Consider the following 26,978-nt stretch of genomic DNA (forward strand, 5'->3'; position numbering starts at 1 on the left):
GGGCTAACCTGCCGCCGGAGCCGGGGATCGAACCCTGATCCCCAGATTCCAGCGTCAGTCGCCCTGGCCGCGGCGCCACACCTCTCCCCTTATAAATAGCTTTTCCTACTGCAGTTTGACTATTTACTATAACACTAAATACCTGGCGAATGTTTAGCCATATAATTATACTAAGTTTATTAACCTAAACCTAAATTAGATCAGCCTTGATACAAAACTATGACCAGCAGGTTATGCACAGCGAGGTCTTCATTTGCTCTGCTAATGAACTAGATGTTGTATTGAAAGCCACCTTTGCATATCACTTGGTGTGTTACATTGACTTGTATTTTCTGTGCACTTTGTTGTATGGCTGTGCTTGGCGTGGATCCCCTCACTGACCGCTCTCTGGTTTTGTCAGGACAGTAGTGAGGTGTCAGAAGATGCCGCAGCTTTGGAAGATGCTGTCTCCCCCTGGTGGTGGGGTGAATGGAGCTCATGGTCTACCTGTTCGCGAACGTGTGGCGGAGGAGTCATGTCTCAGGAGAGGCACTGCCTGCGGCAAAGGTGAGCTGTCTGGTCTGGCTTTGAAGTCATTGCGGCCTAATCTTGAAGGGATGTGATATCAGTGTGACCTGATTTAGTCTCTCACTGTGTCCCTAATTATCCAATCTAACAGGAATGATCTCTTTCGTAATTTTTTAATTCTTCAAGTTACTGTTTTCAATCATTACCAAGCGAGTCTGTAATAATTCCATTCATTGTCTTTCACATCACTCTCTGCTTCTTCCAATTATTGTTTTCCACATCACCTTCTTGTACTTCATGCAGTCTCCCACATCACTCTATGATTCTGCCAATCACCCCTCCATCGCCATCCTATAATTTGGCCTGTCACAGTTTCCCTTGTTAATCCTTGATTCTATAAATTGGTGAAACTCATCACATAGGGATTCAGTTTGTTACTGTGTCCCTAATCATCAGGTGGATCTTCCAGTCGTCGTCCTACTCACCATTCATTGCATGTGTCTGACTTTGTTTTTTCTCTGTATGTAGTGTGTGTGTAGGTGCACATGCTTGCCTGTATCTATTTACATATATATCTTCCACTTAGTAGAAGTGAAGTTAAGAATAATAAAGCTATACTTTCACAGCATGAATCTTTTCTAGATTCAGATGCTGTGCATTATTCCGCAATCTAGCATTTGAGTCAGGAATGTTCTTTCCTTCCCTTTTTTGTTTTTGTGTGTATGGGAGTTATCGATGTCGACCCCCATTTGATACCAAGTCCATCCTCCAGTGATGTCAGATGTATGCCTTGGAAAGACCTGCGAGTGGTCACCATCTTCAGATTTTTTTGTCCTTTGGATCTGGAAGCACAATTGGGATCTACAAAAAAGAAGCAAGTAAATCGAATTCTCTAGCAAAACTTCAATGGAAAACGGGGATGAGTTAAAAAAAACTGGTGAGGTTGTCAAGTGAATTTAAAAGTACTGAAAAAAACCGAAAGTTTAGTGGGATTCCATTGAATATTCGATCTAATCTATCAACCGGATGGTTTGAGAATGAGTGAAGGGTATGGTGTATACATCTTTTAGATTTTGTCCAAGCTATAGACTCCGTAGCAGCTGTCCAGACCCCTAGAAACACTTGTGTGGCATATGGGAGAATCTTCGGTACAACACTGCCATAGAGAAGATGTGGAAGGTTCTGACGACCCATCTCTGAACCCTCCAATGCTTATGTCAGATCATCGAATCCCCTAAGCCACCAATCGTTCACCACAAGCAGGTGTGCCACCCAGTAATACCTGCTCCTGGAGCCAAGCTAGCCAGGCTGATGAAGGGTGAAACCCCGAAACCGGTCCTAGGATGCTTGTTTCCAGTCCAAGGAGTACCTGACCTGGCAGTTCGGGCTGGACTGTTCCCATAGAGAGCAGAATCAAGGCTGATTTGCATATGGCTGGGTTCAACTGGAATGGTATGCGTAACAAAAAACGATGGATTTAGGCCCAGATCTCTGTACTGGGGTGAATGTGTGACATTGTTCTGCATTCTATCCATCAATTGTTCTTTTTGCATTTGTCACACCGAGTGGGACGGGTATGTCCAGACGTGGGTCCCGTGCTCTCCATGCCACTTGGGTCAAGCTATCCTGGCTGATGAGGGGTGAAACCCCGAAACCGTTCCTAGGATGTTTGTTTCCAGTCCAGGGAGTACCTGGTCTGGCAGTTTGGGCTGGACCTATTCCATAGAGAGCAGGGTCAAGACTGATTTTCATGTGGCTGGCTCAAACTGGAATGGTATGAATGTATGCAAAAAAGAATTGAATGTTCCCCGGGTTTTTGATTTCAATGGGGAACTAAGTCATTCACTCATCACAACATGTTTCCATTTAGCCTATTCGCCAATTATATGCTATAGTAGAACCACAAAGACATAAACTATTTCGTGTACAAAAACATCAGAATTTTTATTATAAAAAGATTTTGTTTAAAAAAGTATTTGATACATTATAAGACATGAATTCATCACAATTGGTTAAAAACAATATCTGTCTATTCAGTGGTACTTAGATTTCGGTGTTTTTTGGTCAAATTTCTAGACACAAAAGTACAGAGGTCAACACACTTTCAAAGACATCAATTGCAATAGCAAATAATAATAAAATCTACAAAATCAATACATCCCCAACGTTGGGGATGTATTGATTTTGTACATTTTATTGTTTTTAACCAATTGTGATGAATTCATGTCTTATAATGTATCAAATACTTTTTTAAACAAAATCTTTTTATAATAAAAATTCTGATGTTTTTGTACACGAAATAGTTTATGTCTTTGTGGTTCTACTATAGCATATAATTGGCGAATAGGCTAAATGGAAACATGTTGTGATGAGTGAATGACTTAGTTCCCCATTGAAATCAAAAACCCAGGGAACATTCAATTCTTTTTTGCATTTATTACCCTGTTCCTGTAGGTGTGACTAGAAGGGTACTCTCTTTCTCTTTTTTTTTTTGTAAAATTTGTAAAATTACTTTCTCTTTTTTAACCATGGTATGAATGTATGACATTGATCTGAATTCTGTCTATCAATTGTTCTTCCTGCCCAGTAATACCTAAACATGTCCCTCCCTTGTAAACTGGTCTACAGCATTTCCCCAGAGCTATTCGAGGTAGGCCACCTCCCCAAAGCAGCGTATGTGTGTGTCCAGTTTTGTAAAAAAGGCCATTTTAAAAATGGTGGCGCGTCCCATAATGGACAGAGGGAGAGTGGACCAGAACTTAACATTTATCGCAAGGCCGTCCAGTTGGGGCACCAAGTTTCGTTCAGAGGACCTCAGGACGTGTGGTCTGTAATACAGACCCCCAAATATTTGAACCCCTCAGGCGTATTGATATCCTCATCGCCACTCGGCAAGGACTGATTGGGTAGCTATAGGATTTATTGATGTTCACATGAAGCCTGGAGTACGTACCAAATATGTGTAGAAATCGAAGGGCTGTAGGTCCATATGACTCCGGATCACCCAAAAACAATAAGAAGTCATGCGCGCCTAGCGAGATTCTGTCACTCATCCCAGAGGACCATTGAAAGCCTTGGATCAGCGTGCCCACTTGCATCTAGGCCACCAGGGGCTCAATCACCAAAGTGAACAGCAAAGGTGATAGGGGGAAACTCTGATGGGTGCCGTGTGCCACCGAAAACCACTTTAAAGTCGTCCCCCCAGCATGCACCCTAGCACCAAGGTTGTTGTATAGTAGGCACACATAACCAATAAACTTCGGTCCAAACCCCACACGATAGTGAATAGATATTCCCAGTCCACCGAGTTAAAGGCTTTTCTAAAATCGACTAAGAGAAGGGACTTGTGGCCACGAGACAATGCACCCTCCAGCACCAACGTACCCAGCCAGATCTGGAGCAAAGTAACAGAGGCAGACTGACTCAACTCCCTAAAACAGACCTACCCAACATCACCAACAACCTTGACAAGGACATCACCAACTTCATCGAATGGATCAAGAGCTGCACAAACTCCCTCGCACCCACATATCAAAAGCAACAAACAAGGAAGAACCAACAAACAAGCCAGCTGGTATACAGATGACCTCCAGTAACATAAACACTACTGCAAGCAGCTAGAAAGAAAATGGAGAACCAGCCACGAATGCCAATGCCAGCTCCACCTACAAGGCTGCACTCAGACCCTACTACCAATCTTTGAGAGAAACTAGAAAAACGTGCATTAATCAAATGCATAGAGACAAGCTCCAACAGCTGCAAGGAGATCTCAATGGTCAAAGAATTCACCACTCAAAGCCCGCAGCCAAAACCATCTCCCCATCAGAGGAACTCTGTGACAACTTCTCTATAGGGATACATGAGAGGCAGAGCGCTCATCTGCTCCAGCCACCCCTGAAAGTATATAGCACCCAAGTTTGTGGGTTGCTGTATAGTGTCTAGTGACAGTCACTTCCACTGTCTCCACTTCCCTCCCCACCACTCCTTTCTCTCTGTGCGACTCCTTCACTTCCTGCCCCCCCAAAGAATCTTTCATGAAGCGAAATTTAACTGTCTTACTTAGGCGAAGAAGCAGGAAGAATCCGTTTTTGCTCCCTGCCTGGACTAAACTAGTTCCAGAAGGCAAGGGACACATCTGAAAAATTAAGTGGCACAAAAGGTATAGCCAAGCATGCAACCTAATTCAAAGAAGATGATCTGCCCAACCCATGCATCTTGTCATGTCCTGCTCAAGTGTGAAGAATCTCAACTATTGGCCGGAAGTCAGCACAGAGCTTAAGACCCCCTGTAGTTGGATACCGTAGAGCTGTGGCACCCCTATAAGGAAATTGTACTTTGTCAGGATTGGTTATCCTACAGATTAGGCCTACCTTTTTGTCTCTGAGGATATTTGCTTGAAACCAGTTGCTCCAAGTGCTCCACGACTGGATAAAAGGTGACCCTTTTGAGTGTTCATCTTTTGCTCATAGAGCTTCTACGCTTGTGTAGAGACACGCAACACTCGGAGACAGAATTCCTGCCTTCCCCCTTTAAGGGGATATGAACTATACCTATAGGTCTGAGATACATTGCTACAGAAGGAAACAAGATGGTGGACTTCCCTGCATGTAGAGAATTTGCTATGTTCAGATCGCAGGACAAATTACGCGTGAAGTTTTCTTGGCACAAGGAGATTGAAGAGCCCAAATCTGTCCATAAACTGCGACTTTAAGATGGGCAGACTGCTATCACTAGCCAGCATGGCCAGCACCCATCTTCTCTGTGAAGTACCAATTTTGTGAAAGCCTGTGTTTTTCGCAGCTGCCCAAGAGACCTGTTGAATGCAACCTGATGTTCATCTAATGCCAGTGCACTGAACAGCCAAACGTTGTTGCAACTGTAATCTTCCTAAGTCTCTGTAAAGCTTGTGTACTTCTTACTGTCATCATTGCACATAGTGTCCACCTGCAAGCTGAACACATTTTTCCTCCATACTTACCACTGGATAATCTTCTCTTTTTGAGTAGGTTGGATCTCCCAGAAGCAAGTTGTGAAAAATCTGAATGCCTCTTTAGAGCATGTGGTGCACCACATTTACTTGTCAAACAAACATACCAATTGCACTTGAAATAGTTACAATATAATGAAAAATGTCTCAGCTCACCAGTAGAATAATGTTGGTACACAATGCTCTTAAGTACCTTATGTTACATTGCTGAAGCTCTTCTACCAACATTTGTCTTCAGTCAACCTCCACCCCAGTACATCTCCAAAACCCTAGCCAGCTCTAATCTTATTCTAGTATGTGTCCCAACCCATGAAACAGAACAGCCTCCCAACAAGACTGATAACTTAATACACTCCCATTTCTTTGACCGAACACCTAGTAACCAATAAGTGTCAGCTAAGCCTATAGGGGAGAGGAGCTGGCCTAACGGCTAGGGCGCTCGACCTCGGACCTAGGGATCTGGGTTCGAGTCTCAGTAACAACGCCAAAACCTCCTGTGATTCTGGGCAAATCACTTAATCTCCCCGTGCCTAAAATGAATGTGTGTCCGTCCTCATGTAACGTAACTGGTGCTTTGTAAAGCGCTCTGATACCTGATTCGGTTCGGGTCTAGATCGCGCTATATAGAACTCTGCAAAAAAAAAACGGGAAAAAAAAACAAAAAAAAACTTATCAAACTTCTTCCTCAGCAACATAGCAAGGATCTATAGCACCTTTGAACAACAAACATACCCCAAAGATCTCATCACCAACCTGACCACCACCAACCAAGGTTAACACATGACTGAATGGAAAACACTCACCAAAGAAGACACTGCAGCAGTCATGCAAACAATCCACAACGGGCCCCAGTGGGATAATGCCCCCACCTCATCTTCAAAATGGTAGGTTTACCAATCAGCAGCAACCTTACCCACATCATCTACACCTCCATCAAATCCGCCACCTTCCCAGAAGTCTGAAAGCAAGCAGTAGTCAATGCCCTTGTCAAAACAACAACCGGCTAACCAGCCTTTGACCTATCTCTTTGCTCCCATACCCAGCCAAAGTGATGCAGAAGGCCATCAACAAACAACTCATAATGCCACTTCGAATATCACAACTTCCTGGACCACACCAAATCAGGATTTCACAGCGACCACAGCACTGAAACAGCACTAATCATGACCACAGATGACACTTACACGACCATGGAGAAACTGAAGCCCTCATCCTACTCGACCTCTCCGCAGCCTTCAATACAGTCTCCAACTACACCCTTGTCAGACGACTGTATGACATAGACACCCAAGGATCGGCACTCAACTGGTTAGGCTTTTTCCTCATAGGAGGGTGAGTCAGACTACCACACTATTCGTCAGAATCCAAGAATCTGTTCTGCAGAGCTCATCAAGGTTCATCTCTCAGTCACACTCTGTTCAACATCTACATGTCTCCGCTAGCCCACATCATCAGATCCCAAGGCATCACCATCATATCCTATTGTAATGTAGTTCCTATATTCCCAATAGGCTCTGCGCATTGGAATAATATATCCTATAGATGTGACGTAGGACTTATGTCTATTAGGTCGCTATCGAACATATTAGACTTAATTGTGAGTGCCAGCTAGCTCAGAGGTCACTAGAAACTTTCTCGAGTTCACAAGAAGGGATTTAGTTTCTGACAACCGTATAAACATGACAACTTTGTTTCCCCAAAATAAAACTGATCATCAGAGTCGTGGAAACAATAGATAGATATTTCACTCAGTCAAACGTGCATGCTTCGTTTCACCAGAGGTGCAGAGAAATAGAGAGACGTGTGTTTTCAATAAAAGGATTTATTGAACAGTCTTCTTTCTCAAGCATAAGAAATGAACTGCTACAATCGTAAAACTGGTTGCAAAATATAATGCATACAGTAAAAAGAGTAGAATAAAATAATACTGTAAGAGCATTGTATGGTTCCTAAACCATAGATAAATACATACATAAATAACAAAGGCTAAAAAGTACTCAACTGGTGCTTCTAAAATACGCCTACCCCGATGTACCTAACCTAAGCTTAGTACGAGGGAAGAAGTAAGTGAGGTGTAGCATAAATTTAGTATTCATTGCCAAGAATCTGTCCAAGATTTCTCTTAGGGTCTAATCAGCTCTGTACCTTAATTTGGAATGAAGAAGGTCAGGCTCAGGACTCGATTTCCCAACAACTCGCAAGGGTAGCTTGGAAACACTGGAGCTGGATTTCTCGGCAGGAGAAAAGACAGCGTCTCTCTCAGTGCATCTGCTGGATGGTCGGCTTCCTTCGGCACTCGCAGTAGCAGAGCGCGTCGGGCAAGTAGATAGTCGAACTGCTCCAAACCATAGTGCGTTTGCTATGGCAAGTGTGGGCATATTTATACCTTGAAGGTACTGAGTTTGACGTAAAGGTGGACATAATAACGTCATCAAAGAGTCTCAGTTCTTTGAAAACTCCATGAGTTCTTGGACAAGTCAGTTTTCGAGCAAGATGAAGTCCCTAGCTGCTGAAGCCGAGTTTTCCAAGAAATCGTTGTAGATTTTCGGAACTAGTGGAAGTAGCCCTGCTGTATTTGGACTGCATGAGCTATGTCTAAATATGGTTATGATTTCTATGCCTATATAAGGATATGGTGATTTATACCTATATAAGGGCATGAATCGGGAAAATTACAATAGGGTCCTAAAATGTTATACAACACTATGCCGATAAGACCCAAATCATCCTTACTCTGCCTGACAAGTCCACCACCACCAGAACCAACGTCTTCAACTGCATGATCATCGTAGCAAACTGAATGAAATAAAATTGCCTGAAACTACTCCGACAAGATGGATTTGCTGATCTTAGGGAACAAGATCTCTCCATGGGCTCAAGGACCTGGTGGCCATCAGAGCTTGGACCTACACCCATACTAACTAACCACACCAGAAACCTAGGAATCATACTGGGCGACAAGATCATCATGACAGTGCAGGCCAACTCTTCCTGCTTCCACATTTTTTACTTGCTTGATAAGATATTCAAATGGCTACCCCAGAACACCATACTCACAGTCACTCAAGCCCTCATCTCAAGCAGACTAGACACGGCAACGCGGTCTACGCTGGGATCTCCAACCATCCTCAACATCGACTCGAGACCATCCAGAACGCTGCAGTGAGATTCATCCTCACCCTCTCTTAGCGCACCCACATCTCACCACACTTCAGAGAGCTCCACTTGCTCCCAATCAAGAATTGCAGCCAATTCAGACTCCTCGTGCACTCTGACAAGGCACTGAACAACATTGGACCAACAAACCTCAACAACCGCCTGCACTTTCATCAACCCTCTAGACACATACTATCAGCCACACTGTCACCCACATACACCGCTGCATCCACAAAATCAGAACGGGAGGTCAAGCATTCTCCTACCACGTAGCCAAGACCGGAAAAGACCTCCTTCAACACATAAGGGTCTCCTCCTCACTTCTTGAATTCCGCAGTAAGCTGAATATCTGGGTCCTTGAATAATTCTGTATGGTCTGATGCCTAACATTCTTTGTCTAACTCCTACACGCATGCCCTAGCACTTGGATATCTTCACGGATGATTAGCTGCACCATTAGATCTACATAACAACATAACATTGGGCAAACCACAAGTAAAACGTTTTGCAACCCCAGAGAATACATATTGCCAAAGCTTTAAATCCATGTACCCACATCACTGGTCACTAGGGAATGCCTTGTCAGTAGACTGGTCGGGGAAATTAGCATCCCCTTTCCCACCATTCTCGCTGATATTGCTAGTACTGGACAGATGCAAAGAAGCTCAGGGTACAATAAGTCTGATAGCTCCCCAATGGGCCAGACAGACATGGTTTTCAAACCTAGTGGAAACGGCACAGAGCAGATTGATGAGACTACAAGCCCATTATGAGCTGCTCACAACACAGAGGGCTCCGGTGTACCATCCAGAACTGAGTACCCTCAGACTAGCATGGCTCCTGAATATATAGAGTTTGGACATCTTAGGTAGCTACAGAGGACAATGAAAGCCTTTAAAGAAGCCAAAATTGTTACCACAAGAAAATGTGACACGGTCGAATAGAGCCGGTTCATTCACTAGCGCAATACAAGCAGAGACACAATGACATCTGGGTACAGGAGACTACCATTGCCAAGTACCTTACATACCTTTTAGATGAGTGACTATCCAATTCCTCTCTTAAGGTACATCTCTCAGCCGTAGTGGCATATTTAAGGGGTGTCACAGGCAGACATTCTTTCAGTTCTCCAGTAATCAAATGATTTCTGGAAGGGGTAAAAAGAATAGCCCCGCTGAGGACAGCACCCACACTTTTATGGAACTTAAATCTGGTACTGGTACAGTTAATGAAGCCGCCCTAATGCCTTGCATAAGGCGGGACTCAAATGCTTGAGGTTTAAGACGTATTTGCTCATAGCCATCACATCCTTATGAAGAGTGAGAGAGGTACAAACTTTCACCAGGCAAGAAGCAAGAACCCCACTTACAAATACACAAGGACAGGGTAGTGAGGAGGAAAGATCCAACATTTCTTCTGACACTAATATCAAACATCCATCTTAACCAGTCTATACAGCTGTTCTTCCAAACCGTATTGTAAGAAGAAAGAGCACTTCATACACTGGACGTTAGATGGGCAGTGATGTGCCACTTACAAGAAATAAAGCTATACAGAAAGGGAAGTGCTTTCTTTGTAGCAGCTAGCAAAGGTTTGCTGTTAACCAAGGGAACTGTTGCAAGGTGGTTAGTCAAAAGAATCTAGATATGCTGCAAGAGAGTAAAAGTAGCTTTGCGAGAGAAATCAAGCACACACTCAACAAGGAAGAAAGCAGCAACACTGGCTTTCATTGTCAATGTGTCGATAATGATGTTAGCAAGGTAGCCAAATGGTTGTCTGTATACTCGTTTTCAAGCACTACTGTCTGGATGTTCAAGGTAACAAAGAAGCACAAGTGGACAACATGTACTCTAACACCTGTTCACAAACACATACTCAGTTTAAACCAACCTCTCGAAGGAAGGAAACACTGCTGAAAACTATGCGCAGCATGTGAATCCAGAAAAGATTCACACTAAAAAACAAAATGGCGTAGTTTTGTAGCTTGAAGATGTTTCTGGATTCACTTCTGACCTTCTCACCTCCCCAAGAAATTAGGTTGATTTGGAACATATATGAAGAGAATAGAGACTCATCTCTGGGAAGCCAAACAACACTAGTTAGTCGCCAGGGGAAAAAAACAGAATTGTGCTCAATTTTCTGACACATCACTCCTTGATCTATGGGGTACTCTGTGGTCTCAGTGGAAATATGTGGGATCTAACACTGAAGAAGATATTTGAATTGCCTGTACTTTCTGTGAGCTTTGTCATCTGATGTCTAGCTTTTGCAGTTGCTTTTTGTTTTATGTGAGAGGTGAATTCTGTCCCCTTGTGGATAACAGTGAGACTCCTCCCTGAGCTCTCAGTAGGAGGTGTGTGAGCACATTTTCGTGGTCTCGAGGTAGAAGTTTATCCTGGACTTCCGTGGTTGGTGAAGAATATCTTACCCTTTCACTTCTCTTCCCCTAGGCTTGGAGTGTCTCCAGGGTTGGACAGCACGGTGTGCCAGGGTCAAACCAAACAGTATCAGCTGTGCCAGGAGCAGGTAAAACTGTATCTTGTACATGCATGCATTGTGGGCCACTGGCCAAAGACTGTGGTTCCTTCACATGGGAAAAGGTGGTTTCCATATCATTTAGGTCTAGGACCTCCTGCTCCTGGGGCCACATGTCTTTCTCTTTGAGAGAGAACAAACTCCATGTTCTGGTATGATTGTGCCTCCATTTTTACTGTGAAAAGGTTATGTTCTTCTCCTGGTTTGGGAGGGTCATTTTAGTTTTTGGATCAGGCTTTGTTATATAAGAAAACAAGGCTTGATTTAAGGTATGGGTTCACTCACACCTCCAGTGATGCAGCAGCCAGCATCCTTCTGGCAAATATCCTCACCTCTTTGAGATATACGCTGAAGAGAAGGTTCGGAACCAAAAGCATTCAACTGAAAGCTTGCATATAGTGTTGCTATACCTGTCCGGTACAAAGCTGAAAATCATCTTGGTTGAATATTATCGAGAAGTTAATTTCCATCCTTGTTATTTTTCAAAGCAAGACCTCGGGGTATCTTAGGAAGGCCCATCCTAGGCCTGCCTTCCTTAAAGGATGCTTGTTACCCAATACCTTTCCTAGGCCTAAGGGAGAGACTGTAGGCTTTATAGAAGTGGTTACTTGGAAAACTGACATCAAAATTGCAGTGGAAAATGCCCCTGGCTCGCAATATCGACCTCTGTAAGTAAGATTCAATTATCTTCAACCAGATAACATGCTCATCTACACTGAACCTAACCATAATACTACCCTTTGCTTTAAATGACATAAAATTAAATCAAGTAACCGTAATCTAATGATATTGCTTATCCTGAACCTAGATTAAATTAAATTATATTAAAATACAAATACATCAAATTATATTAAATCAAATAGTATTATATTTAATTAAATAGTTTTATATTTGATTCAGTTAGTAACCTTCACCTGTTCTCAAGGCTAAACCGTACCCAAATGATGTATTAAATTCTCTTAAAAGTAAATAAAAACCATTATATTAAATGAAATAATCATATTGTTAACTCAACCACCATACTAAGTTAGAGCAATTGCAATAATTAACCTAAACCTCACCGCAATGCTAACTCTGACCAAAACCTCAATAAAGTTAAATCAAATAATAATAATTAAATTAGATTAAATAAGTAATTTTAGCTTAATGCTTATGCTAACGCTAGAACATACCTTAATCGATGTAGAGCACTCTCATTGGTGGTATTGCAAGTAGTGGTTATTCTGATGTAGTGATTCTGTGTTATGAATTAATCAGTCCTTGTCGCCCTCCCTCATCATGCTCTATCATGCCCCCATTTGAGAGTACAGGACATGGGCCCTTCCCACTCCTTATTTCCCCACCCCTCCTCTTCTCAGTTTGCCCCCTTTTCTCCTTTCCCCCTTAATTTTTTAATATATTTTCCATGAAAGGCTGAGCATGTTGGAATCCGTAGCATGGCGCACACAAGCGCCCCGTTATGGAGTGGGAGAGGGTAGCTGGTGGATGGGGTTCCCATCTCACCTGGCAGCATGGACTATTTCAGGGACTACAACTGATGTTAGAGAGTTGAGTGGTGCGCTGTTTGTCTCTCTGCCACTGAATGGAGCACCATAGACCTACAGCAACATTCAGGTTCATAACTAAATGTTTGTTATGTCTTATATGTATGTCTATGTCCCTCCCTTTGTTTTCCAGGTGCAGAAATCGCATAATCGAAGCCTCCTAAACCAGGAGTTATTAGGAAGCCATTTATTCTTCCTAATTTTTTGCACTTTTCACTTTTTGTTTAATTTTCGCTTTCACGCCCCTAGGTAAGGGTGGGCCTTAGCGCGTCCATACCACCAGGGTTTAGAACACTTTTTAGTCCTGATGAATTGCCGGGTAAAATTACACCGTTTCAATGGCAAGAAACATGTCGACTGATGCATAGGAATCCTCCACTCAACTTAAGGTGGACTGCTTCCATACACATTATTTTAATTATTGTCTTTAGTGGTCATAGAATAAAGTTTTCATTGTGATACACTACTGACCTTTTTTATTACCCTCATCACTCACTAATTTAGAATTCACTCAACACGCCCTGTACTCACTAACCCGCTCCGTAGTAATTCTGGCGTTGCAGCACACCCAAGAGACATTCGGTCTCTTGGGTGAAGCCCGATGATGAAGCATGTCATCACTAGGTGGTGAGTGAGGGCTTTCTTTAAACGTCCCAGTGAGGTCGTCTCATAAACTTGAGTTTGTTGCTCCCTTCTTTGGCAAACCTACCTCTCTAGACACTCTTTGTTTGTTTACTAGCGCTGTACTTATAGCCAACATGAGGAAGTCGATTATGGTAAAATTGACCTACAGAGAGAGTCACTAATATCAGGAATGAAGTTTATGTCAAATAATAAAACATGACACAGTGCCTGACATACTGGACCCTGTTTTTGTTACAAAGCAATGAGGTAAAAATCAGCTTCATATTTTCTTTTGTTTAAATATCTTTACTGGTATTTTCTGATTTTATCATAACTGACATCATATCTACAGCTTTCTCAGTTATCCATCACGAAGTTACAAAGCCCAAGTAATGTACAATAATACAGTTGACAACAACATCAAGCAAATGACAACATACCGTTCCTGCTTACAGACACACATTATTTTGGGGTACACTTGAAGAAATCTCAGTGTGCTGTCGTTCGTGTACGTTGCCGCAGCATGGTTGTTATATTCGTTGCAGGGCCCTACATAGCATGATCAGGTCATTTCTTGTCTACGCTATTAGAAGAATGTCTTATGTACAGTCTCTATCATCACATCACAACTACTTATCGGTAGAGCTTGAACAACATTGTGAATACAATCTTACAAATCAACAGTGTGTGATAAGAGGTCACGCATAAATACCAATAAGACCTTTTTTACCCAAATAATCATAAATTCAAAACTCAAACTAACAACATTACAAACTGCCATCCAAACTATGTGAGTCGAGTCGCTGTTACCTGTCTTGGCATAATATTGTATTGTCTACACCCCAATATGTTATGACTCGCCTGGTCCGGGGCCAAGTAAAGGTGTGTGACTGTGTGTATCTATAACACAAAAATAAAACGCGCCCCCCCAGCAGCCCATGGGGTTTCGGTGAGTATTAGTAGTGTGTCGGATATTACCTGGATAGGTAACTGTTTGTGCAGCCGGACACAGCATGCCCTGCGATCAGACCACTGGGCGCTACCATGCCTATCGCTCATCAGCGGGTTGCACCTCCTCTTCACTCACTGTGGCCCCATCTCGAAGAGCCACTAGCATGGAATCCCAGCTCTGCGCTATAGGATATTTGCGAAGCCCTGCCGTCTCCTCCCTGTGGAGCGCCGTGCTCTCCACCTGCGTCCATATTACAAGTGATCGCCTCCAACCCCCAATCTCTGGTGGATCGGCACGTTTCCATCTCTTCATTATTAACCTTTTCGCCGTTATTAAACCTAGATCGCAGAATCTTGAGTCGATCTTATTTTTTTGGGATCTGGCATAAAGTCCCAGCAAGCAGATCTCCCATGACAACAGCAGGGGCATGACTGTACATGAACCTAATGTTGTGGCTACCTCTTGCCCGTAGTGCTGCAGGGATGCGCACGACCAGAGCATGTGTAGCAAGTCTGCACCTAGCTGCTGACAGCGCGGGCATGTAGAAGTGATAATGTGAAAATGTTCATTTATCTTGTCCGGCGAGAGATACGCCCTTTGCATGAGGTAAAAATCAGCTTCATTTTAGTTTCTTTTGAAAAAAAACCAATTTTAGTATTGTTTCAGTATTGTTGTCCTTCTATTTCTTAATATGTGAGGTGTAAAGCACGAATATCTCTATAACAGCCCCATATGTTATGTTTGAAGCCTCACTACTATGTGGCTAGGTCCATGCTACCTAAATAAATAGGGAAAATAAATAAACATAAACCCGCAGATGTTTATCAACTCAGATCCATCCCGTTTCTGGCAGTTCACCTTCTTAACTCTGTCCTTCTGCACCAAGAGACTCTTAGGGTGAAATGTTGTGTTGTATAAATATCAATACATATAGATATAGAAATGCATCAGTTGGAGGAGCATTGTAGCCTGGAGGTCAGCCTTGTTTTGGAAAGTTACAAGCTGTTTTCTGTTGTGTTAAATTGAAGGTCCAGACCAAGATGATATCAAGTAACTTTAATGGTAGCTGAAACCCACGTACAGCAGGGAAGTGTGGACGCAGCCGCAGGTACGTCCCTCTCTACCTCGTGTTCCAGTACAGAATACACAACAGAACATGAAAGTACATTCAAAGGAAAATACTTACCGAAGCCGGGAAGTGCTCGAGCTGCGCTAAAGTCTAGCTCCAGCTAAGCTCGAGACACAACATTGCCAGGTGTTTAAGAAACTGTGGTCAATGATGCCACTTCTCTTAGAAACGTCCTAGCCACCTTTCAAGACACAGGTTCCATATTCATGGTCAACAGATGTTGTGTGAATTCTGCTCAAAACATCTTTTTTTCCATCCAGAGAGGAGCTACCATTTCTGGGGAAGTCTCAACAGCAACCATTTTTTGTCCTTGAAAAGATGTAATTGGTTTAACAAGTTAAGAAGTTTTCTATGTATGCTTAACGTAAAGATGTCCTTCACAGCAATTTCTGCCCATATTACTCACTGATACTTTCATTAACACCCTGTGTTCCCCAACAAATTAATCCCCACATATACCAGCAATCTCTTGCATTCTGGCACACTCATTGTCACTCTCTCTTCATAGAGCTCACACACTATTTTTTTGTTGAGTTGCAGGGCAAGACTTTTACCATGAATGAGAGGTCCTTATCCCTGTGTGAGAGGTGCAATCTATGTGAGAGGGCTGAAGCCCCAAGGGCATTAATTGCAAGATCTTGAGCCTTAATTAAGGGGCCCTGTTGTGCCCTGGCTGAGAGGTCCTGATTTACCCCTTGAGTGAAAAGCCTCATCTTTGAGGGAGAGCTAAGGAGGTGCCATAATCTATTCAATTATAGCACCCTTAGTCTTCGGATGTTGTCCAGAGTTCTTATTGTTTGGCCCTCAACAGTGAGTAGGATGTTCTCAGTTTCTTGGTAAGAGATCCAAACGTGTAGTGCCTATCGTCTCATTTGGCAGCTTTGCCTCTACGCTCTGACAGTGGGTGTATGTTTGGTTTTCTTTCAGGCATGTCCAGCGGATGCCATCAGTTTTAAGCAGCATCAGTGTGCGTCCTTCAATGGGAAGGCCTTCGGGAAGCACTACTACATCTGGACACCTCTCTATCCAGGTCAGTGCATAACGTAGCTGTCTTTCAAGTAACCTTCTGCCCAAGGCTTGATGCGTACATGTGAGCAGACGCGCAACATGAACCACATTTCAGGGGGGGCTACTAAAAATTTCGCGGGGCGCTGATTCTTCCAGCAATTGGCAGAGCGGAGATGCAGGGGCTCTACGAAGGGGTGAAAAACTACAAAGCCTCCGTTAACAAGTGAATAGTCTTGTAAAGACCTGTGAAGTACTCTGGTGTGGCTGCAATAAGACGGACGCCAGACCAGTCAGCCTACAGAAGCTCGAAAACTGTCTGTGTGTGGGCCCGGGGAGCTGTCTCAACCCGGGTGACACACACAAGGGGGGAGGCGGTTAAGGGGGCGTGGGTGGGGCTGAAGCCCTTTGAACGCAATGCATGTGAGTGTGTGCCCATGAAAGTACTAAGCGTGAATTATGTGTATGTGTGTGTGTGCATGTCTTTTTGGATCCATGGCAGGTGAGATGACAGGATTTTAGAGTAGGATTTAAGTGGGGCTGCAAGAGCCCGTGGAGTTCACTGCTAGTCGGGCGTCTTACTGGCCTCGCCCTCAACACAAACCATTCTTGACCAACAGTTGCTTTCAGATAAAAGCAAAAACAGAAGCACTTGTGGGATGTCTGTATGCTGAGACACCAATGCTAAACATCATTAAAAAACTGAATGTACCCAATTGGCATCCTAACTCTAAAGAGAGGATAAACGCTAAATTGAGCAAAAAATATTGTTTTTTTCCCACTAATAATCTTGGGGTTCATCTCAGCTCACAACAGTGGTTGTTTTGTCTGCAGCTGTAAGTGAGCTGGAACCAGGGCTGAGAGGTCTAGGACTGTGTATATTTGTGTCTGTGTGGTTGTGTGCGTTTGTGTGTGTGTGTGTGAGAGAGAGAGAGAGAGAGAGAGAGAGAGCAATATATCCTCTACCTGTAATTTAGATGTCTAGGACTATGCATGTAGGGTCCAGACCTGTTGTTGTGAGTCGAGGGCTATGGGTGTGAGATCTTTGCTCCTGGGATTGAGGTGTAGGCGCCAGACGGCCCGTTTTTTCTCCTCTAAGTTCATGAATTGTTTTTTGTGCCCCAGTACAGATGATTACACCAGTATCTCCAACAAGCCTTGCGACCTGCAGTGCACCACTGTGGGAGGAGAGAGGCAGTTGATGGTGCCGGCTCAGGATGGCACCTCCTGCAAAGACCGTGCCTACCAAGGAGTCTGCATCAGCGGCAAGTGCGAGGTATTCAATAAATACCCTATTTTAGTGATGTCTGGCGGGAAAAAAGGCAAAACGCTTGCTGTGGCATCAGTTCCAAATTATCCAAGTAATGCAGATGCTTTTATTGGTGGTCTTGGCCAGCGGGGCTGCAAGTTCCTCATGGCTCTTAGGCATCTCACACCCTCGTAAAACCATACTGGTACATTGTCTATGTTTTACTTACCACCCTATCATCACCCTACATGCTGCATCTACTATCCTGGCAGCTAGATCATACTATTGTCTCAGCACAAGGAACATGTTTACCCACTTTCCTGATTAATTTTCCATACTTCACGTGTTGCCTGGCATAATACCCATCCTTAATTAGAACACTGGAATGTTGAGCGCTCCATTGAAGACAATAGAGTGCTCCAGGCTTCTAATGGCTGGTAGAAGCCCAGAGCATCAACATTCTAATGGTTGTTCAAAGCAACAGCTGTTAACTAAGGCCTCAGGGAGCCCGAGGGGATTTCAACCCCCTCGGGCTCCATGAGACCTTTGTTTGACAAATTCTGCCCTTTAGGAGCGGAATGTTTGAATAGCCTTAGAACCTTCGGCTTGGGCCTTTAACGCTGGAGCGGGTCTTTAATGGCCTATAGAGCCAGAGGTCTCTAAGGATATAATAATAGCTTCATAAAATATCTACATCTCACCATATGTTCTGGTACATTGCCCATGCCCCTATACCTCATTTACTCTTTTTTTTCTCTCTTTTTCATTGTTACTAGGCTGTGGGATGCGATGGGAGGCTTCATTCCTCCAGGACAATGGATCGCTGCAGAGTGTGCGGTGGGGATGGCAGTGCCTGTTTCCGTGTCTCTGGCAGCTTCAGAAAGGGCATCTCACAGTTAGGTACTCAGGTTTCTATCATGGAATATGTCTGATTCCAGCATCTCCTTCTTGTCCTGTACACACTGTTAGGAGTGGACGAGAGGAAAGAGGAAAGGTAGACACAGAGTACGAGAAAGATAGGAGAAAGAGGAGAAAGAAAGAAGTGAGAAATAGAATAACAGGGCCTGATGTACAAAGCCATTCTGCAGATGCAAAGCCACAGGGTTTGAAACCGCAAAATTGCCTTTTGTTAATTCCCAAACCCATTTTGCGATTCCGTAAGATGTTACTGAATCATAAAATGGGCTTAGACGCCCATATCAAATTGCTATTTAGAAGGGGCATATTTAGGACGTCCCACCAAATAGTGATTTATAATGCAAAGTAACAGTGTTTTGTGACCAGAATCCGGTTGCAAAACATTGAAAAGTCACTGCCTCTCAAGTTGGGGGTAGGAGCCCATTCATGAATGTAAAGTAAAAGTTTCTTTGGAAATGGGCAGTGCTCCAGGGGACTACTACCAACTATTACACCCACTTTTTTTTTTTAAACATACATTTTTTGTTAAATGCAGACACGTTTCCTTTAAGGGAAACAGGCGGCACTTAAAAAAAAATGACTTTATTGAAATGTTATCACAGACATGGTGGGCTGCTGACCCCATCGGGACAAAAGTTGAGATGACCTCCAGTCTTAGTGAGTCCCATATGATGCAGGAATTTTAAGAACTGACCAATTAATACTCCTGCCTGTTCTTAAAATTCTTCTTGGTCGCAAATTGTGACCAGCATTTTGCGACCAGTAAATTATACATCTGGCCCTAAGAGTGGGAGAGGATTGGGTGAAGGAAAAAGAGGTGGACTGAAGAGATGAGTGAGGGTGAGATATTGAAAGGGGATAGTGAATCACTCTGATGCATCATTAGTTGTGTAGTTGTCTGACTGCAATGTTGTCAGTCTGTGGAAGTGTTGAGGGTGGGGAGGTTTGGAAGCAGTGGTAGTATCGTGACAGTAGTCGAGGTGTTGAAGACTGTGATATATGTTCCTCTCTTTGTAGGCTATGCACTGATCACCCACATCCCTGCTGGAGCGCTGGACATTCTGATCATTGAGCGCAGAAAGACTGAAAACATCTTAGGTAACCCATTGAGTGTTATGTACATGTTCCATGAAGATATTTACACTTTTAGCCATGTAACTACGCTCAGACCCCAAGATCCACACAGGCTTAGGTCTAAGATATAGGTAGGAAACGATTGTATAGGTTCAGTAAAGGATTAAATCGGACCAGTGGAGGATTCTCCATTAGGGCCCTGAGGCTGAGCCCCCCTGAAATTCATTTATATTAAATAGATCGATTATTTTAGAGCTAAAATCGTATTTCTAAACTTATCGATGTCTTTGAGTCTGGGCTGTCTGTCCCAGGCTGCCTGCCCTGCCTCACTCTGAAGCAGGAGACGGAAGCCAGGCAGTAAATCAACTTTCTGAACTGCGACGCACGACGCAGGGCTTACTGTCCTGAAGCCCTTTACTGACAGTGTAGTCTGTGGCAGTTTCCTGTATAGGCCAGTGATGCTTTCAACATCATGGTTTCGGGCGTTGAAGTTCCGTCTCTGCGTGAGAGCAGCTGTCTGTCATTCACAGGCATAGATCCCACCGTTTCCTATTCGTCAAACCTAGGAGTGGATGCAAGCACGTGTTTTGGTGCCTTGTTCTCAGTAATGGTAAGTGTTAGAATGGTAATCTTCTGTTATGTATATTGTGCTGAGACCCTTTGCCATGCTAACCTCCCCCACTGTGACAGCCCATGCCCTGGCTGCACTGCGCTGGCCCCTGTTAGTGGTTGAGCTGCTTCATTTGTTCAAAAGACGACCAGACCAGGGTTCTTGTTCCCTTGTGAAGTTGATCTAGTATCTGAGGCAAGCGAAAAGTGAGAGATATGTGCTTACAGTAGACAGTTTTCTTCATGCCCTTAACAACATTAATGCCAAAAAACATGGATTTATATACGAACAATGAGTGTTAAAAACCTGAAGGCAATGCATGTCAGCGATTTAGTTTCTCTCTTTTTTCAAGTTTTACTTAATCTTGCCTTCGTCAAGGGTTAGCTATTTAATCATGTTGTGTTTCTGTATTTTGTTTCCGTGCATACTTTGAGTCGTGGCAGGTGTTTATGAGGGGCTTTGATTGAGAGCACCGAGGCTGAAGCCAGAGCAAAGTGCCTGTGAGTGGGTTGACCTCTCTGCAGAGCAAACAGAACAATGGTCATGCATTCCAGTTGTAATTGCGATTCTGTGAAAATGTGTGTGAAGGGGGTGCACAGATGGCAAAATGTTTACAGGGAAAAAGGAAAAGGAAATACATTGCCTAAATGTGAGTGAGTGCAGTGTATGACTGTAAGTGGTGAAGTGAGCGATATGCGAGGAAGTGCATTCGGTGAAGAGTGAAAATAAGTTGCTGAAGAGGAAAGAGAGGTAGTTAAAGATGTGCAGATGGATGAGATGTGCAGAGAAAAAAGACATACATATCTAACATAAAGAGCACATAACTAAAGGTCAAAACTCCATCCACAGGCCTCAATACTAAATACTATTGAAATTTCAGAATTGAAATATTTTGAAGGTTAATTATTTATAACAAATCCTTGTTGTTACTCATCTATCTTAAACAGCTAACTACCATTGACAAAATGTGGTAAATGAAGATGAAGGGTAGCCAGTAGTAAGGTGAAACAGGATGAGGTTTATTCTCAGGGTAGGAGTCCCGGGTTACAGGTAAAGATGGTAGCAAGGAAGCCCCACCGGAAGCAGCATCCTGGCTGCTCAGCCCAAGCACTCAACCGACACGCTCTCAAACCATGCACAAACCAGCAATCTAATTACATCACAGTTACTCTGACTGAGCAGCAGGGGACATAACACTAAGGGGAGATTGCGTGGCATAGAAATGAAGATAACAGCCAAAGCCAATCGTACTGACAGGTTTTAGGTGTAGGTCAGTTGTTGTGTTATATATCTGGATACAATTGCATCTCAGAGAGAAACCAAACTAGTGGTCGGGTAGCACACTATGGGAATCACCAACATTTATTTTACATGTTCCCTTTTAGAGAGCCCCCACATTTTTCATCCCACTTAAAGTCCTGCCTTCACATATTTCTATATGACTGATTGCAATCAGCAACTGTGGATCTTTCTCGGAGCCTGGTTAGAGCATTTCTTTCCATAGTTGATGCCACATGCAGTGCAAGACATGATCAAGCACAAACTTTAAAAGTGGTTGCATTGTACAATTTGCATTTACAGTAACTGTTAAACCTATTAATTCAGTAAAATATAGGGCAGTTTTTAATGTGTTTAATATTTCAAGTCTATGCACCATTTGCCAACAATTTTTGCAATATTTTCTCTGGAGGAGGACCCAGCCCGGACCCCACGTTTGTCCATTAAGCTTGCTCGTGTTGCTCACTACATAAAAGACATACCAAACTTTTACGTCCAACCACTTTCAAATGTCACTAGCCGGCACTGGCTGTGGCACTCGAGTTGTCGTGTTCCCAACCCATGCAGTCTCTATGGCTTCCCTGGCGCTTACAATATCAGGAAATGGGGCCCAATATTGTAGGTTCATATCTGCTAATGCAGGTATGCCCTCACCTGTAGTACAGTGCACCCTGCCTTAGGGTTGTAAGGCCTGCTAGAGGGGTGACATACCTATGCTATTAGGCAGTGGTAGCTGGCATGGCACCCAGGCAGGGTGCCATGTCGACTTTGACGTTTTCTCGATCACAGGGGCATGCAGGCTGCAAGGGCAGTGGCATTGTCCCAGTGAAGGAGGTGCCAAGGAACCCTCTTCACCCCCGGGTCCTAGATACCCAGGGTACCATTTACTAGGGACTTACAGTGGGCAGAATTACCAATTGGGGGTTTGTTTCAGGGAAGGGGCACTGACACAGGGGACCTGGTTGGCAGGGACCCTATGCACTACATTTGAAACCACATCAAAACTGGGCAAATAGTGTGGGGGGGATAACCATGAAAAAGAAAAAGAGGCACTTTCTCACACTCAATGCCCACACCACTTATTAGAAAAGAAGAGCCAACAACAAAAGAGCGAGCTGTGACAGGAGAGCCGAGGAACTCACACTATGAGTGGGTGATTGAGTGGTCATCAAAGATCGTCACCCAGGGTGGAAGTTTTGCACCCCTTTTGAGTAAGAGGCATGGGAAGTGGTGAAAAAAAAGGGGACCATGGTGACAATGACAGAATCACAGTGACAATGGTACTCCCACATGGGAATAGTACACATGTCTGAAATGGCCAGAGTCAGGAAGATGCCGGAGCTCACGCATGGGAGGATTCCTGCCGGAGTGAAGGCTACACTACAAGAATAGGGATTCCAGAAGAAGAAGACAGCCGGCCCAGGGTCCAGTTGAGCATCTGTGGCCGCCCTTACCAACTGTGAGCTAATCCCAGACTTAACCAGAGGCTGAGAGACTTTGTGTGTTGAAGACCTGTGCATCATGCGACCGTGTGCTGAGAGGACTGTATGTACCCAGAACCATGGACATGGATGTTATCTTGTTTTATCAAGTTGTTATTTAGTTATTCAATGTTCCTGTCTTTCTTTTGTGAAAGGTTATAAGGGATGTAGTGAACCAGTCGGCCACTATGGTACGTTAGTTGTCGCACGTATCGTGGAGGCCGGACAGAATAAATAAAGAGGCACTTGGCCAGTCAAGGTCATGGTGCATGTACAGAATCCTGAGTTTGACTGTGTTTCATTGGCGGGTGCGGTCAGGCATGGTAGCGGCCTATCAGAGTGTGGCACCCTGGCCTCCAACACTCCACTAACCACAGTGAGACCAACGGGGATTTTCGCCTCGCCTTTGACTACCAGAAGAACTTGAGGTATCTAAGGTAAAGGCGCTGAACGTATACGGAGAAGGAGCAGCAATCTTTCTCAGAGGTAGACCCCTGACATTTTCGGTGAACATGACCCTCTTCACACGAAGAGGGGGAGGTAGGTCCTGCCAGGATCCTAGGGCCCAACCAGCACCTGTCTAACTGGGACGCTGTCCTTGAACTCCTCTACGGGTGGGTATCTAGATGGGGTATCCTCCGCATCGAAAGGAGCAGGGTCTCAAACAAATAAAGTTCTGAGAGGCCGGAGTATAAGTCCAGTGAGGCAAAACCAGGGAGCAAAACCAGCATCATTAAATGCCTCTATTTAGTGGCAAACAGTTTCGGCTGGAGATGTGCATTAAGCCTCTTGGCGTTACTGGGAGAAGGCTTCAGAGTAAAGCAGGCCTCCGAAGAATGTCGTCAAGTCCCGTCAGTTGATGGCTCCCCCTTTACCAGAGGGTGGCAAACAACCTTAGTTGGAGCACCCATACTGCAGAAACTGGTTGGAAGCTCTGCACCTGCCAGAATTGGCTCTTTATTCACTGATAGACTGGCAAAATCACTGCCAATCTACTCCCTGGCGGCTGTAAACCACGTTTCCCCCAATTTTGAAGAATAGTAGGCTCACTTTTGAAGAAGCATTTGTCTCCGACGCACCTTGACATCCCATGCCAAAAACGTATAGAAACCAACGCACAAGCCCACTACCCCAACCAAATACACCCAAGCAGTTTCCCCCACCACTCTTCCCCCGCCCACCACTGCCACACCCTTACAACCCACCTCCTCCACCACTGCCACACCCAAACAACCCACCTTAACCACCGCTGCCCGAGTAACCAGAGATATCAGAGGTTAGACCCAGGAAGCACTTATAGTCATGTAGAACTAGTTGACCAGCCCCTAGGTAATAGATATGGGGATAACCACTGGGAAGATAATAATGTAAACCCTGCAGATAACCCAGACCTAGAGCCATACCGAATTCTTCCCCATCAGATGATACCACAGCATATCATGATGTGATTCAGATGGTAGCTCACCACCACAAGGAGGAGGAGGATTTTCTTGTGGAGATCCTCTCCACAACAGACTACACAGTAGAGGCTCCCTATGCTCAAGGGCTTACTAAAATTGGCCAGGGACATCTTTAATAATTCTTTAATAATAATATTTGGATTTGTATAGCGCAGCTAATCACCCGTGAGGGTTTCTAGGTGCTGTCCATAGACAAAGGGATATTAAATGATTTGCCCAAAATCACAGGATGTTGATCCGATGCCGAGACTCGAACCTGGATCCCCAGATTCTAAGTCAGCGGCTACAGAGGCTGTTAAAGCAAGGGGTATCTCACCGCAGGTTGAGAAGTTCAAAGCTTTCCCCCATTACCCACCCTATATCGATAAACAGATTCATCCATAGGGGCAGATTTACAAGAAAGTGACGCATGTGTAAAGATGTGTCACTTTCCCTGCGCCACCCTGAGAAACCCTTGTGCCCCTATGGATGCCCCGTATTTACAATAAGGCGCACCATGGAGCAAGGATTGACAGATGCATCAGAAATTTTGATGCATCGGTTGACGTAAAAGTCACTCATTGCTGGAGTTGTGACGCAAGCACGACGCAACTCCAGCAATGCAGTGGCAGGCCTATCCTCATTCTGCTTCGTCACTTCGTGCTTCAAGCAGGCGTAAGAATTTGACGCAGTGGCGTTCTAGAAGTGGCACAGTGAAATCTTGTAGATTTCACTGCGTCACTTCTACAAGGCTTTTTTGCATTGGAACGCCCACCCTGCATACATTATACCTGACGCAGGTATAATGTGATGCAGGGCTTTACAACGAGACGCTTCTCCCTAGATGCGTCACGTTGTAAATGGGCTTATTTTTACGCTGCTGCTGCGTCACAAAAAATGACACAACGGCGGCACAAAAACAACGCAATGGGGCTTGTAAATCTGCCCCAAACTCCTTAGTGCTGTATACAGCACAGAAGCCTGCCTCTGCACAAGCCACTGGGGATGCTCCCAGGCCAGGCAAGTAAAGCAAGAGCCTTGATGCTGTTGGTAATTGTCAAATGCAAAAAGAACAATTGATGGACAGAATATTGAACAATGTAAAACATTTACCCCAGTACAGAGATCTGGGCCTAAATGTATTGTTTTTTTGCTCCCCATGCCATTCCAGTTTAAACCCAGCCATATGCAAATCAGTCATGATCCTGCTCCCTACGGAAAAAGTTTTGCCCGAACTGCCAGGCCTCGTCCTCCCTGGACCGCCAACAAGTATCCTGGGACCGGTTTCGAGGTTTCACCCCTCATCAGCCAGGCTAGCTTGACCCCAGTGGCATGGAGGGCACGGGACCCACGTACAGACTGGGCCTAAATCCATCCCTTTTTGCACCCCATACCATTCCAGTTTAAACCCAGGCGTATGCAAATCAGTCGTGACCCTGCATGTTTCTAGTCCTGGGAGGACCTGGCTTGGCAGTTCGGGCAGGACTGTTCCCATAGGGAGCAGGGTCAAGACTGATTATTAATATTGTTGTTAATATCATTTTCAATAATATAGTTGTAAAAGATATTGTTTTTTAATTATCTTAATGTGTTTTAGATTATGTAATAATTGTATGTGTTATTATTATTCATATAGTTGTTAATAATATTTTTAAATGTAGTTTGTAATTTTAAGTGATATGTAATTTTAATTGCAAATTCTAATTTATAATGTTGTAGCAACTTGCTAGGTTTGTAGGGGTATAAGGTGGGCAGTTCATTAAGTAATAATTATTTAACAATTAATTATTGCTTTATTATTAATAATTGAATTGATGATTAATTATGTAAATTGTGTAATAATTGTTTTTTATTGTATTTTAGGTGCCGGATCCTGTGTTTGTAGGGATTTAGGATGGGAAGTTAATTAAGTAATAACTAATTAACAACACATTATTAATTGATTATTAGTAATGGAAATTGTGTAATAATTATATTTTTTGCTTATGTTTAGGTGCAAGATGCTGGATTTGTAGGGGTATAGGGTGGGAAGTTAATTAAGTAGAAGCTAATTAACAATTAATTGTTAATTATTCTATTCAATTGACTATTAATTATGTAAGTTGTGTAATAATTATATCTTAGTTATATTTTAGTTAAGGGCTGCTGGGGTTATAGCAGTATAAGGTGGGAAGTTAATTAAGTAATAATTGATTAACAGTGGGAATAGTAAATCTTATTCCTCCGAAGTCTAACGCTTTACCTACTGTTGCACTGACTGGAGTGTAATAGTCAATCTTACTCCTCCGAAGTCCAACACTTTTCTACTGTTGCACAGAAGGGAGTGGAAATAGTAAATCTTACCCTCCGAAGTCTAACGATTACCCTACTGCTTTTAATTGATAATTAATTATGTAAATTGTGTAATAATTATATATTTTTGTATATTTTAGGTGAGGGCTGCTGGGTTTGTAGCAGTGTTGGGTGGGAAGTTAATTAAGCAATAATTAA

The 26,978-nt window shown here is 43.7% G+C and overlaps 1 protein-coding gene across 2 annotated transcripts in view; it reads left to right on the plus strand.

Annotated features, from left to right (window-relative positions):
- The window catches only part of LOC144755115 (ADAMTS-like protein 2), a 319,957-nt gene that overhangs the window by 81,896 nt on the left and 211,083 nt on the right, over positions 1-26,978 (plus strand). The window contains exons 2-7 of one of the 2 annotated variants that reach the window (XM_078643636.1): positions 401-546; positions 11,101-11,176; positions 16,362-16,464; positions 17,570-17,715; positions 18,465-18,588; positions 19,624-19,704. In XM_078643636.1, coding sequence (XP_078499762.1) covers positions 401-546; positions 11,101-11,176; positions 16,362-16,464; positions 17,570-17,715; positions 18,465-18,588; positions 19,624-19,704 — 676 coding nt within the window. Of the gene's footprint in view, positions 1-400; positions 547-11,100; positions 11,177-16,361; positions 16,465-17,569; positions 17,716-18,464; positions 18,589-19,623; positions 19,705-26,978 lie in introns of those variants that run through there. The other variant, XM_078643645.1, reaches the window with a different exon arrangement.

Source organism: Lissotriton helveticus, chromosome 1_1 (assembly GCF_964261635.1).
Source record: "Lissotriton helveticus chromosome 1_1, aLisHel1.1, whole genome shotgun sequence".
NCBI classification, from domain to species: Eukaryota; Metazoa; Chordata; class Amphibia; order Caudata; family Salamandridae; genus Lissotriton; species Lissotriton helveticus.